The sequence below is a fragment of the Canis aureus genome, chromosome 11, assembly GCF_053574225.1.
Source record: "Canis aureus isolate CA01 chromosome 11, VMU_Caureus_v.1.0, whole genome shotgun sequence".
Classification (NCBI taxonomy): Eukaryota; Metazoa; Chordata; class Mammalia; order Carnivora; family Canidae; genus Canis; species Canis aureus.
The window spans coordinates 53291376-53305620 of record NC_135621.1 but is presented as its reverse complement, the minus strand read 5'-3'; the positions used below and the strand labels follow the sequence as shown (position 1 = coordinate 53305620).

The following is a 14245-nucleotide window of genomic DNA, read 5'->3' as shown; positions in this document are numbered from 1 at the left end:
CTAAAGGAAATTCTTAAAATAGAAAAGAAATGATAAAAGGAAGAATATAAGAAAGAAAAAGAAAGAAAGATGAAAAGTAAAAAATAGACTTTCCTTCTCTTGGCTTTTTTTTTTTTTTTTTTTTTTAGGATTTTATTTATTCATGACAGACACACACAGAGAGAGGCAGAGACACAGGCAGAGGGAGAAGCAGGCCCCATGCAGGGAGCCCGACATGGGACTGGATCCCTGGTCCCCAGGGTCACACTCCGGGCTGAAGGCGGTGCTAAACCACTGGACCACCCGGGGCTGCCCTCTCTTGGCTGTTTGAGTGTGTTTGACAGTTGGAGCAAAAATTGCAACATTGCCTCATATAGTTCTCAAATTCTATTATCAACAGAAGAAGATAGAAGAAGATAAGGTTTCTTCAATTCGCTGGAACTGGAAAAAATGTTGACTGGTAAGTTATATATGTACCACTAACAAAAGCTACACAAAGAAATACATTCAAAAATACTATAGATAAATCAAACTGGAATTCTACAAAAAATGCACAAGTAACCAACAGGAAGGCAGGAAAAAGAAAAGAGAAATAAAGAACCAAGGGAACAAACAGAAAAAGACAGGCACAAACCACCATTGGCGAGAACTTGAAGAAAGTGTAAGTGGTGCAGCTACTTTGGAAAACAGTTTGGCAGTTTCTTGAAAAGTTATATATGAATTTACCATATGACCCAGGAATTCCACTCATACCCTAGAGAAATGAAAACAAGTACACACAAACACTGATACATGAATGTTCATAGCAACACTGTTGATAATAGCAAAAAAGTGGGGAAAGACCCAAATGTCCATCAAATGAGAAACAGATAAATAAAATTTGACAATGAAAAGGAATGAAGCCCTGATACATCCATCACCCGGGGTGAACAGAGACACAAATTACAGATGAGCCTCAAAAATATGATACACTAAGTTAAGCCAGAAACAAAAAAAACTTGTATTGCTTAAATCTATTTATATGAAATGTCCAGAAAAGGCAAAAATATAGAGAAATTAGATTAGAGGTTTCCTGGGGCTAGGATGAAAAATAAGAAGTGATTGAAGGGGTGCCTGGGTGTCAAAGTGTCTGACTTTGGCTCAGGTGGTGATCTCACTGTCCTGGGATGGAGTCCTGAGATGGGCTCCATGCTCAGCAGGGAGTCTGCTTATCCCTCTTCCTCCACCCCAGACTCATGCGCACGCTCTCTCTCTCTCTCAAATAAATAAATAAAATCTTTTAAAAAAGAAGAAAAAGAGAAAGAAGAAGAAGACGACGACGACGACGATGACGACATGACTGAAAATGAGCTCAAGGAAGTTTTGGGGGAGATGGAAATGTTATAAAATTGATTGTAGGTAATGGTTATATAATCCTGTGAATGCACTAAACATCTTTGGATTGTACACTTAAAACCGGCAAATTTTATGAGATAAGTCATCAAGAAAGATTTTAAAAGGTATCAAGGTATCAGGGGAGGCTCTCTTCTCTAGAGTGGACTAATGTTTTTTTAATTATGGTAAAATACACATACTATGAAATTTGCCATCTTCACCATTTTTTAAAAGATTTTATCTATTTCGGAGAGAGAGAAAAAGACAGAGTGGGGAGGAGGGTCAGAGGGAAAGAATCTCAAGCAGACTTCCTGCTGAGGCTGGACTCCTTACGTGGAGCTGGATCCCACAACCCATGAGATCATGACCTGAGCTGAAACCAAGAGTCAGACACTTAACCAACTGAGCCACCCAGGCACTCCCCATCTTAAGCATTTTTAAATACACAGTTCAGTGGCTTTAAGTCCATCCACATTGTTGTATAACCATCACTATCATCCATCCTTTTAAGTCTTTTCATACTGGGAAACCGAAACTCTGTATCCACTAAACGGTAGCTCTTCATTTTGACTTAGACTTGCAGATCCCTAAAATAACAGGAAATTAAGCTCCCAGTATTGTTTCAAATGCAGGAAAAAACCTCTGAAGCTACCAAATGGTTCCAAAATGTTAAACAAAAGACAGATACTCTCATTTCACAACCAAAAATACCACTTTATTAGATGTTGGGTATTAAATGAGAAAACATGACCCCTGGCACATAGTAGGCACTAAAAGTCTAAAGGTGCTTCCTCTTAATTTTTAGCAGCTTCCAAAAATAATATCAAATCAAATTTTAAAACGAACACTTAATCTTTTTAACCCTTTGAAGACATATGTGTTTATTATGAAAAATTATAAGTGTGAAAGATTTTAAATTTCTTGAGGACTGAAGCTGTGTATTATTGTCCTTATGTGCCCCTGAGTTCCTAGCATAGTACTTCTAGTACAGAAAACATTCATTAAATATTATTGATTTGAATTTATCATTAAACTGTTATAAAATAGAATTTCTAGCCTATTTATAGGGGAAAAATATAGAGACCAAAATGAAATTATCCACAGAAGTAGTGAATATCTTCATTCATTCATTCATTCATTCATCCATTCAGTATTTTTTATTCAACATATAGGTCATTAACTCTGGCTAAGGGATCAACACCATAGCATTGACATTGATGCGACCATCACCTACAATCACCCCGACTTTGGGCTTCTTCCCAGAGAATGAGAAATGACTGTAGGCAGAGTCACCCCAATCAAAATCTCAGATGGAGAGAGAGGAAAGAAAAATATGCAAGCAATTACAAGGTAATGAGATTAGTACTAAAAATTACTTATGAGGAGCAACTAATTTGAATGGGGAGAATCAAGGCTTCCTGGGGTAGGACCCCCCCCACCTTAGAGGAGAAAAGGAAAAGTGTCCCCAGGACAGGGTGCTGTACAACCTGAAACTTGGGCCCTGAGGGAGGGTTTGAGGAAATGACAGCAGGTTGGTTTGGAGAACAGCCACACTGGAAGCAGACGAGCAGCTACAGGTCTGTGGGTAAGGAGGAATTAGCAGCTCTGTTTGACATTCAGAGGCAGTGTCCACGGGAAGAATGAGATCAAAGTGACTGATGTGTACCCCTTCCTGGTGCCCAATGGCAGAAAGCAAAGAGGAAGAGCAGGGGAAGACCCCACGAGACTTCAGCAAGCTTATAGCACGTGGCGGAGATCCACTGACAGGGAAAGGGCAGTAAGGAGAGGGTGGCAAACATCATCTCGTTCACGATTGTACCCAAGGCCACTTCTGGCCCTGGTGTGAGTTTAATATAGAATTTGTCCTTTTCCACAATGAGTACTTAGCAAAGCCTCTGAAAAGTGTTTCAGAAGGTCTCAAAATTATCCACTGGAGAGGCAGGCTCTTGGCATTTAACAATGCCACTGTTCAAAGATGCTCTTTCCTTGTCCTTTTCATGGCACTTGAGGACCTTTGGGTGGAATTCTCCTTGAACAGTGTGAAAATATCAAAATAAAGCCCCACAGAAAAGGCCACGCATGGCTGCTGGCGCCATCTCCCACCTCCACGCAGCCACTCGCAGACCCTCAGCATCTCCCTCAGAGACAAGGAGCAGGAAAAGGGTAAATTCTTCAATGTCCACAACTGGGTTTCCCCAATCAGAACATCTGTTCTGTCAGCAGGGTTAATAATCTTCAATTCCAAAACCATAAGAGTTTTCCCATTTGGGTCAGTAGAGTTGATAAACAAGGCTCCTACCAGTCAACTGAAATAGTCAACCCAACTAGTCAAGAAAATTAAAGTCAATCCTAAAGGGCACTTAAAAGGAGTCACAGACACCCACCCTCTGTGGGTGGGTGAAAAGCTTCTGAATGCAATTCCATTTCTTCACAAGACACTAGAATACAATAGGCCTGCTTGCATCTGTACCGGTAAAGTTGGCCTTCCTTCCTATTGCAATGGGTGAACTGTTCCTGCCCTTAACCAAATCGCTGGCACCTCAGAGCCCCGTCCCCTCTGTCTACTCAGAGCTATGACCCTGGCAATTTCTCTCTCTCTCTCTTTCTCTCTCTCTCTCTCTGTGTCTTCAGCATCATACGCTTTCCTTTTGCTACTGGATCACTGCCACCATGCAAACATCCACCACCCAGGGGTATACCAGAGATGGGAGAGGGGGCAGTCAGTCCTGGGTGCAGGCAATGGCATGGGCGTTGTCTGTAGAAAATTTACAAACAAGGATGAAAACAACTAAAAGTCAGTCTGCTTTCTCTTCTCACCACATGCCGGCAATTCTAAGCAACGTCTGAGATAACAACTCTTCATTGGCATAGTGTTCTAAACAATTCCTCTAATTACTGTTGAGTTTTAATAATACACATGTAAACTTCAAATCAGCACACATTAGCTTCTTAGCATTTAATGAACATTGTAGTCATGAACATAGAAGTTAATTTGAAAAAACCCCAGTTACACTGTTGGACCCAGGACACATGTGGACTCAGCTCTCCATATTCATTTTGGAAACTCATAATGGCCCAGAGTGGTTCAAATTCATATCAGGTATGGTTCCTGTCTCCATTCCCTTTGGTACTACATATTCCTTGGAGCAGCCTATCCCTGGGTGTAAGCCATTGATTCATAAATCAACAATGATCGTAAAGATGAAGAGATAAAACTTGAGTCACTTCATTTTTGTCATTCTGTGTGACCATTTGGAGCTGCTTTTGTGTGCTTAAATTTAAAAGAGTAAACCAGTGATACACCCCACTCGCTCAGTCAGAAGAGCATGTGACTCTTTAAAAAATTTTTTTTAAAGATTTTATTTATTCATGAGAGACACAGAGAGAGGCAGAGACCTAGGCAGAAGGAGAAGTAGGCTCCATGCAGGGAGCCTGATGTGGGGCTTGATCCCAGGACCCCGGGATCACGACCTGAGCCCAAGGCAGACACCCAACCACTGAGCCACCCAGGCATCCAGAGCATGTGACTCTTAATCTCAGGGTTGTGAGTTTGAGCCCCATGTGGGGTGCAGAGATTACTTAAAAATAAATAAATAAACTTAGAAAATAAGTAAAAATAAAAGAGTGAAACAGACTGTGAATGGCAAGATGTAATATTTTTGCTTGGGACCTTTTGTTTGGTTACTTCACACATGAAATATTTATTGTATTTGAGTAATAAGACCTTTAAAATTGAAGTTTATTCTTCTATTTTAATCATTAATTATTTTAAAATTGAAAAAGGAATTAAGCAAATAAAACATTAAATTAGCAGTTGCCTAGACTATACCTACAGCAGATATTTCCGTGTTATAAAAATTCATGTATTAGTTACTGGACAACTATTTACATAGAATGTTATTACACCAGACTGTAACACAAAACCAAAGTATCAACTGTTAGGTAAATATAAAACTACTGAATAAATAGTTGTGTTGTTTCATCCTGCAGGAACTTGGAGGAATTTGGTGGGTGTTCACAAGACTGTGAAACCAGCAACTTGTTTATAATTGTTCTAAATTTCATAACAAAATCTGAAGTGAGATCTCCATACCAACATGAAATAACACTGGCTGGGTGGAGCCTAACCAAGAAAAATTTTAAAGCAAAACAAAAGGTGATTAAAGCAATGGCTCAATTTGTTTTGAAATCTGTAATGCCTTCAACACTACACATACAGTCCGTGGAGACTCTGAAGAACGCAAGCGGGCACATCCAAAGCACCTGATTCAGACATGGCCCTGAGAGTTGACAAGGAATTATTTTGGAAAAGTACCGGCAATGGGGAAGAGAAGGGAAATTTTAGCAAAAGTCAACATCCATCAGGTTTAAGAAAACATTGACAAAAAAGATGGGAGGCTAGAGACACTAGTAAAAAGCAAGACCAGAACTTTGGCCTTAAGAGGGGAGGGGGTGGTGGTTAAAAAGATCTCAGCTTCATCAGCTACGGTCCCATTGTTCCTATTTACAGCAAAGCTCCTCAAAAAAAGCCATCTACTCACCGTCTCCACTCTGACTTGAGTTGTCTGTCAACGGACCGATGATTTCCATGTTACTAAATTCAATGGCCAATTCTTGGTCCTCAGCAGCATTTGGGGCAGCTGATGACACTTAGTCTAGCTAGCGCCTCTTCCCCCACCTCCTTTATTGGATCATCCCCATTTTCCTGACCTCTAAATGTTAGAGTCTAAAAGCCAAGTGTTCAGACTCCTTCTACTCTTTCTGCCCACTCCTTGGTGGTCTCATCCAGTCTCACAGCTTTAAGCATTAGCGTCTCTAAACGTCCCATTTCTGGCCCGACTCTCTTTCCTAATATATCCACTTGGATGTCTGATAGGCATCGCAAAGTCAACACACTCAAAACTGTTTATTTTCTGATCTTTCTCCCCAAACTTACTCTGTTAACATTCTTCCTCTTCTGCATAAAAGACAGCTCCCTTTTCCAGTTGCTCAGGCCAAAAGTCCGGGAGTCAGTTTTGTTTCCTTCTCCCCACCTCCCGCCCCCTTCCCACACAGGGAGGCCAATCCAATCCGTCAGCACACACTACTGGCCCTGTATTTCAGACGTGTCCAACCATATTTCACCCCCCATCACCACTCCCAGTCACCATCACCGCTCACCTGGGGTACGGCAATAGCCTCCCAACCATGCGCTGCTTCTGTCACTACCCCCATCTACGCCCCTAGAATCATCTTAACGTGGAACTCGGTTCCTGTCGTTCATCTGCAGAAACCTTCTAGTGGCTCCAGTCTCACTCAGAATAAAACCCAAGTCCTTCCCAAAGACTACAGAGCCCTGCATGATCTGCTTCCCTCACCCACCCACAACCTCTCTGATCTCCCCCCATCCATCCTCCTGTCCATCTGCTCCCGCCACCTAGCAGCCATCTGCCCTCCTTGGTGTCTCGCTGACAGGCTAAGCACACTCAGATTTCAGCGCCTCTGCCCTAGCAGTTTCCTCTGCTGGACACACCCTCCTCTGGGAGATCTGGGTGACTTGCTTCCTCACTTCTTTCTGATCTCTGTTAGAAATGTCATCTCATCAGAGAGGACTTCCTTGGCCAACCCATCCAAAATAGGTTTCAATTTTCTGCCACTCTGTTGCTTCCCCCTCACCTCCCTGCACTGCAATGATTGCAACACAGTATCTGTTTATGGTCCAATTTCCCCCACTATTAAATATCCTCTACAAGAACAGGAATTTACTGTTTTGTGATTGCTTATCCCCAGTGCCTAGAAAAATGCAAGCACATATATTAACCACACAAGAAACATTAGAGTCAACAAGACAATGAATTGGAACAATGGTCACATAGCATTCTAAGGTGATTCAAAGTGACCTCTTGAGGCAGCCAATGTCAAACAAGCCTCCTGTCCTTCAGAGTGTGGAAGGCACCTTTGGGAACACCAGAGGCATTTAGCCACATCCATACACTTACCCATGCTGTAAGGTTTTTGGAAATATATTGTTTTAACAGGCTTTATAAGAGAAGGACAACCATCCACCCAGAAAGATTTCTGAAAGGCAGAGCCCATCTTGAAAAGACAATGCTCATTGCTGGTTTCTGAGGACTGCACAGGGTGAAGGCCTGTCCCTGAGTCAAGGCGGTAGGGAATATTCTCCTGAAAGCATGTATTTGCTTACCTAAGAACCTAAGTACAATCCTGGGCTAGAGCTTTTCACAGATCACATGCAAGTTGATATACCGCAACTGAAAACTCAGAAGTCAAACAGGATGGATTCATTGTAATATTTTATAAATATTTTAAATAAGCAGATTTAGAGTTTATTAACTCTCATTAAACAAAAATTGTTTGAAATCTGTTGAGAAAAAAAATGAATCTGTTGAGAGGGAAGGCACCATTTTTCTATCTCCTTAGTACTTAAAATGTTTAGAGATAAGCATGGCATTTAAATCTCCGGGATGTGTAAAATTGTATTCAACAGCATTTTTAGACAGGGCATTAAGAATACTTAAAGTGTTTGTCTACTGCATTAATTTTAATTATACTCCACTGGACTCACAACGCTTTGAAATGCTCTACAAAATGCCCCCAAGATCTTTTATTAATCATAATACAAGCACCACCAAACTCAAATGCGGTTTCTAACTCTGTGTAGCAGCAGCTTGCCTGCGAGCGCCCTCTTCTGTCACAAAAGTATTCCACAAATTTCATTACGTGGGATTCACAGCAATTCTGGGTGGTACAACATGGGTTTTTAAGGGAAATGTCAACACACACAGTCATATTTAAATATGCGGGATCCCTGGGTGGCGCAGCGGTTTGGCGCCTGCCTTTGGCCCAGGGCGCGATCATGGAGACCCGGGATCGAGTCCCACATCGGGCTCCCGGTGCATGGAGCCTGCTTCTCCCTCTGCCTGTGTCTCTGCCTCTCTCTCTCTCTCTCTCTGTAACTATCATAAATAAATAAAAATTAAAAATAAATAAATAAATAAATAAATAAATAAATAAATATGCTGTCCTCCACCTGAGGTTTGTCAGGCTGTTCTGGAGCAGAAAGGAGGGGATGAGGGGAAAGTTGGAACCCCAGATGTTAATGGTGATTTGCATTTCATCCCCAGGAAATCTCTGAGAAATGAACTTTAATCTTTTAAAAAATGGAGCAACTAACTAGTCTTATCTGTTTTCCTTTTCTTTATAGGCAGAACATGGTTTTAAAAGAGGAACAGTACCTGCAGCTTTTATGTAAGGTATTCTTTGTAACTCAACTATTTGCTTTCTGATTAGCAATCCTCTCTTGCTTTAAAAATTAATATACAAATTCATACTTAGATGGCATTTTTAAGCAGGAACGTATTCATACAATTACAAGCAGAAAAATCTTTTGTTTCAATATGAACTGGGAAAATAAGCAGGGAATGAGGTGGAGCCCCATGAAATTGCCATCAAGAATGGCTAAATACTGGCCACTTAATATGGTTCCATCAAATACACCCAGCCCTGTGCCTTAGAAGCCTGGGTTAGAGCACTAAGAGGGTCTGAGAGAGACACAGCACAATCTAGTGGAATCAGGGTGTGTCTACACACAAAGCGGGCAGGGTAGTCTAAGTGGAGCTGAGACAAAACAGGAAAGGATTGATGGGAATTTGAGGAATTTTGTTACAAATATAATCAGTTTATGCTATTTGATTCTTTTGTTGTTTCTGCAGAACTAGAGCCAAACTCGGTCTTTTTCTAGTACGGCTAAAGCACTGCTTAATGATCTGACCACTATGAAGCTTATTTCCAGATGCAGTTTTGAGATTTAACTTCTATAGCTAGATAAAAATTGAATTTCAACACACAGCAGCTTTCTTACAAAAAGGACAGGTAGAGAGGTTGTTAAGTTGGTTTTAGCTGATACATCTTCCTATCTTTTATGGCCTCTCCCCAATACACACTTATCTGAAATATATTCTATACGATTGCATAAAAATCATTTCCTAGACTGAAAAAGTTGCATTAAGTGAACATCATTTCTATAATACTATTTGTCAAAGTTTGAAAATTCCTTAGAATTCTCCTGTGGACAAAGTGTGCATGGTTGTCAGGAAAAATTGGGCAAGACTTTCAACAGCAGGTGCCCTATTAGCTCATTCATTCAGGTTACCAACACCTTTCGTTTTCTTTATTTCCCAACTCTGTAAACTCTAGAAAACTGATATAAATGTGCACGATCTTTGTCCAAACAAATGCAAACAAATTGTGTGGGGGTATTTGTAAATTGTGTCTATTTGTAAATTGTTTTCAGAATCTTTATTGCCTATAAATGTCTCTGTTCTTTCAATCGTCCTTGAAACCAGCTGTAACATCTTACCAGTTCCCTCCTTAGCTAATGAGTTAACTAAAACCTTGGGCACATACTTATATCATTTCTTTATGAGAGTAATGACTACCTTTAACGTCACAAATTGTAGATTTTTCCAAGATGTGCCAAGATGCCATGTTTACTGGACTCCTTCCCAATGAAGCAGTATACATTGGCCTGACAGAGTCAATTGTTTAAGATCCTTGAAATCAATATCTTACCTTCAAAAGAAAAAAAATAGTCCCAGACCTTGCAAAAAAAGATACGTCCATTGCACAGTAAGAACCTTTTGAAATACATCTTTAATTTTAAAAAAATCAATATGCAATCTACAAAATACTTTGTTACATGACTATTAAAGCTCAATCTGTTTTCTATTTTTATTGATATGACATAAAAATCATATTTTGAGTAAGATACAATACTTAGTTATTATTAAGGAAGGCCTCCTAACTAAATTTATAAGAAAAAGGGCTGTATCACAACTACAGTTTCTGAATGAAGGAAACCAAAACCGTAAAACTGTCTAATATATAAATCAGGTAAAAAAATTCCAATCTTTATTTATGTGCTGGAAAGCATTTTTATACATTTCTAACGGGTCAACTATTTTTATTCCCATAGAATAAGGAAATGTACTTAAATTCAGACCTGTACAATTTATCAGGTAACCATCAAACCATGAATTCGTGTACACAGTTAATACAATGCTTTGACTAGTAAGGCAACTAGAGATCAGAACAATGAGAGCAGAATTAGTCTCACACTGGTCAACTCCTCTGAACTCCACCATTGTGTCCACCAGGCAACTGACCCTGAAACGGTCAAACCCATAAAGGGTTGATCTAAATTACTTAAATCGTTAGAAAGGAGTAGTTCCTCCTTCACTCACATCCTTCCTCCCTTCCCAACCTTAAAAGCAGAGGTTTTTGTGGTTGTTTCGAAGATTATCATTTGCTTTCTGGCAAAGGAAATTTCACTTCTTAATTTGGAAGTCTAAGTGAAGCCTACCTGATTTTTCACTTAGAGCACCACGGTCACATTTGACCTTCTGCCATTTCCGAGGTCAGAAGAATTGTATTAAAAAACCTCTCCTCCCTTCACAGAATGTTAATTTAATGCTAAGTAATGAATATTTAAGGATCCTAATAGATGTGCAAATTAACAATTATGCTGTAGCACCCCGCTGTTAATGCTATCAACCTTTGCATTGCTGCAGAAACTCAGTTTGGGCTTCAGTCAGCCTTTTGTTACTATATTTTCAACACTGAATCTTGAGATGCTCCTGAAGGCTGGATGGCTGGTGGTAAATGACCCCAGCAGTGAGGTACCCACCAAAACTGAACAACCTGTGAAACATGAGAGGTGATTAATTGAACCCTTTGCTGAAATTATTTGGAGGTGTAAATATTCATTAAGTTCACCTGAATCAGACTCTGAGCTCTTAATGGGCAGGATGCCATAAAACAGATTTAAAAGGAATGGCACAAGTTAACCCAGCTGACTTCCTTAGAACCATGGAGCAGCATCAGGTCTAGCCTGCCTCCATATTTGATCTCAGCATAACTGAAGTCACTCCAGAATGTACCACACCAGATGATGGGGAAAGATAGTGGAATTTTTTTTTTCAGTCTCTCTCTCTCTCTCTCTCTCTCTCACACACACACACACACTTGCCCTCCTAAGCATCAACAGTGAATCTCAAACGTGACATTATGAGCAATGCATCAAGTGAAGTTAAAAAGAACAATACCAATTCATTTTGTTACCTTTTGCATCCTTTGTCTTTAAAGTAAAAATAATGAAGAGCGATAAAATATGCTGATTGATACAGACCATCATAAATGTTGGTTTTAGTCTGTTTTTGAACAGATTAAAATGAGTGTAATACAATATTAAATAAAACATGGTATCAAGTCTGTGGGCTGACAAATAAATGTTGTTTGGAAGAACATTATTATATCATCAGCTTTGACTCAAAACAAATTTGGTAAATTGAGAAATATGCCTCCTAATCATATTTAAGATTCAATACAAATTGAAGGTGTATTATTACCCCAGGAGGACTTTGTTTCTCCAGGCTAAAAAATACGTAGACTATGGAATTCATAAATTTTAAGTCTGACCTTTCACTGTAAATACTGAAAGAAAATTATAAACAGAATTATAACTACTAAAGCCATTGACTTTTTATTAGAAACCAAGCATTTACCTGACTTTGAAGAATAGAAACATCACCTCTTAAAAATACAGGTAAAATAATCTAGTGTCTTTCGTTTTCTTTATCTTTTAAAGAAAAAATACCCTAAAGTAAGCAGAATTAGCATAAATAGCATGATAGGAGAACCAGCATAAAATAATCATAATAGGATTTAGACTTCTACTCAAGAGAGGCTTGTGTTAATTACAAATAATACTTTATCAAAAATACATTCTTAGAGTCTGAACTTTTGGGAGACGATATTCATGAACTTTAAAAATTCATCTCTAATATACATAAATATTTTAACTAGTGTCCAACACCATTCCATTCTGAAAGGAACCTCTCCAACCAAAAGGCGATTTGTCTTAGTGACTTGTACTAAAATACGTATATCAACAGAAATAGCTTCTTTGCAACACACACCAGAATACAAATACATTTTGAAAATGATAACACCATGGGGGAAAGACAGGTACCAAATACAGTCATTGATTACTCACCAATGTAGTAAGAGGACAGGAAGATAAATTACTCAAAATCACAGATACTTCCACATCTCCCTTTTAGCCTGTAATTTCAGCATCATCCCACACCTAGCCACATTCCAGAGATGAGCATTGAGTATTTCGGTTTATGTCTCCTTTGACTGCCTCACCCCCCGAAGAGGTGCTAACAGAGCACGAAGAGATGGGGACTGGAAGATGATAAATATGGCACCCAGGTGATCCAGAGTGCAAAACATTCAGCCACTGCGTAATTAATAATCCAAAACCCTTTAACCAAGCTGGCTGTCTGGTAACACATTGAGCAACAGCGACTGAGTCTTAATGGGAAGCAAAAACATCATACAAATGATAGACACATTTTATGTGAAACCTCTGGAGCACAACCATATCAAAAGCATAAAATATTGATTGTTCGGTTTCAGGTCTTCACTTCTCTACACATGACCACTGGACCTGTCCTAAGCCCTCCATTCAGAAGTCATTTCCACGACACAGAAGCAGATCTTTGTGTGGTTGCTGTGAATTACATATTTGAAAAGTGGGTCGTCATTTACTCTTGCTGCTCCTACTGAGTTATACAGTCACCAGCTTTATCTGGGTCTTCTCCATCGATTTTAATCCTCTTCTTTTCTATTTCGACCTGTATGCAAAAGCAAAACATGGCAGCATTAACCAACACGGCACTATCACCGCTCAGTCGCTCAGTCCTACTTCACACAGGACGCAAGGACTACAGCCACCTCACCTTTTGGACACAGACACAGCGCCTCCACCCTTTCATGCTGGCTCCTAGTGAGAGTGAGGCAGCCTGCTCTCCTTTTGGGCAACAGAGCCCCCTAAATCCTTCTCTCTAGCATCAAATCTGGAAGAGGACTGAAACTCCTTTTCCATCCAGTCAGACATAGGGTTAATAAAATGTACATAGAATACACATATTGATAAGACACTCAGAGTCCTGGCCAGACATGTGATCAGTTACGCCTCCAAGTATCAACTATATAGCTTTTGGCCCACTTGAGATTTACAACCCACCCCAAGTCATCTAATTAAAATGAACTAGGTTACAAGCTAGTAAACCAGCTGGACGGAACCATCTCCCCACCCCTCGTCCTTTTCATTTCATCTCAGATGTTACCTCCTCACAGAGGCCTTCCTGGACCACCTGAGACCAGGAAGCCCTCCATCATTCTCTGTCCTGTGCCCCTAGTTTATTACTCTCTTCTTAGACTCTGTCACTCTTTGACACTATTTATTTGTTTATGAATGATTTTTCTCTTCTCCCATTAGAAGGTATGCTTCACAAGGATGGGAACCTATCTCTTGTTCACTTTTGTGTCTCCAGCATTTAGGGCGGTACCTGGCACTTTAAAATTGCTCGATGAGTAGTTGTGAGATGGAACGTACCTTTTTGAACCTGACTGTCACCAAGTGTAGAGAAATTAGTAAATGCTATTAAAGTGGCAGAGACTTGGTTGTTTCTCTAAAAACACCAGCAACCTGAAACAACCCATGCATAAGAAAATAGGCATAAATAAATTCTCCACTGTGCTTGGCCCACATTGCAGTCACACATAATACTTATATACCAAGTGTGACAGGTCAAGTTCTCCAAGAAGCGGTCTCTGAGATGGAGACCAATGAGCAGAAAGCGTACTGGGGAGTACTGTCTGGGTTGACGCCTGTGGGGGAAAGAAGGTAACAGAAGAAGGCAGAAAGGAAGAAGTTGGATGGCAGTGCAGTCACCATAAAGGCTTCAGCTGATCTCCAGGGAGAACTGGAGCTGGGAGGACTGCAGAGTCAATCCACGCTGAGGCAAGAGGGTCCTGATACACC

The 14245-nt window shown here is 40.1% G+C and overlaps 1 protein-coding gene across 3 annotated transcripts in view; it reads right to left on the bottom strand.

Annotated features, from left to right (window-relative positions):
* Positions 1–9986: 9986 nt before the first annotated feature.
* Positions 9987–14245, bottom strand: part of STON1 (stonin 1) — a 48807-nt gene continuing 44548 nt past the window's right edge. For all 3 annotated transcript variants that reach the window (XM_077915324.1, XM_077915323.1, XM_077915325.1), the window contains one exon: positions 9987–13052. In XM_077915324.1, coding sequence (XP_077771450.1) covers positions 12978–13052 — 75 coding nt within the window. In that variant the 3' untranslated portion in view covers positions 9987–12977. The remainder of the gene's footprint in view (positions 13053–14245) is intronic.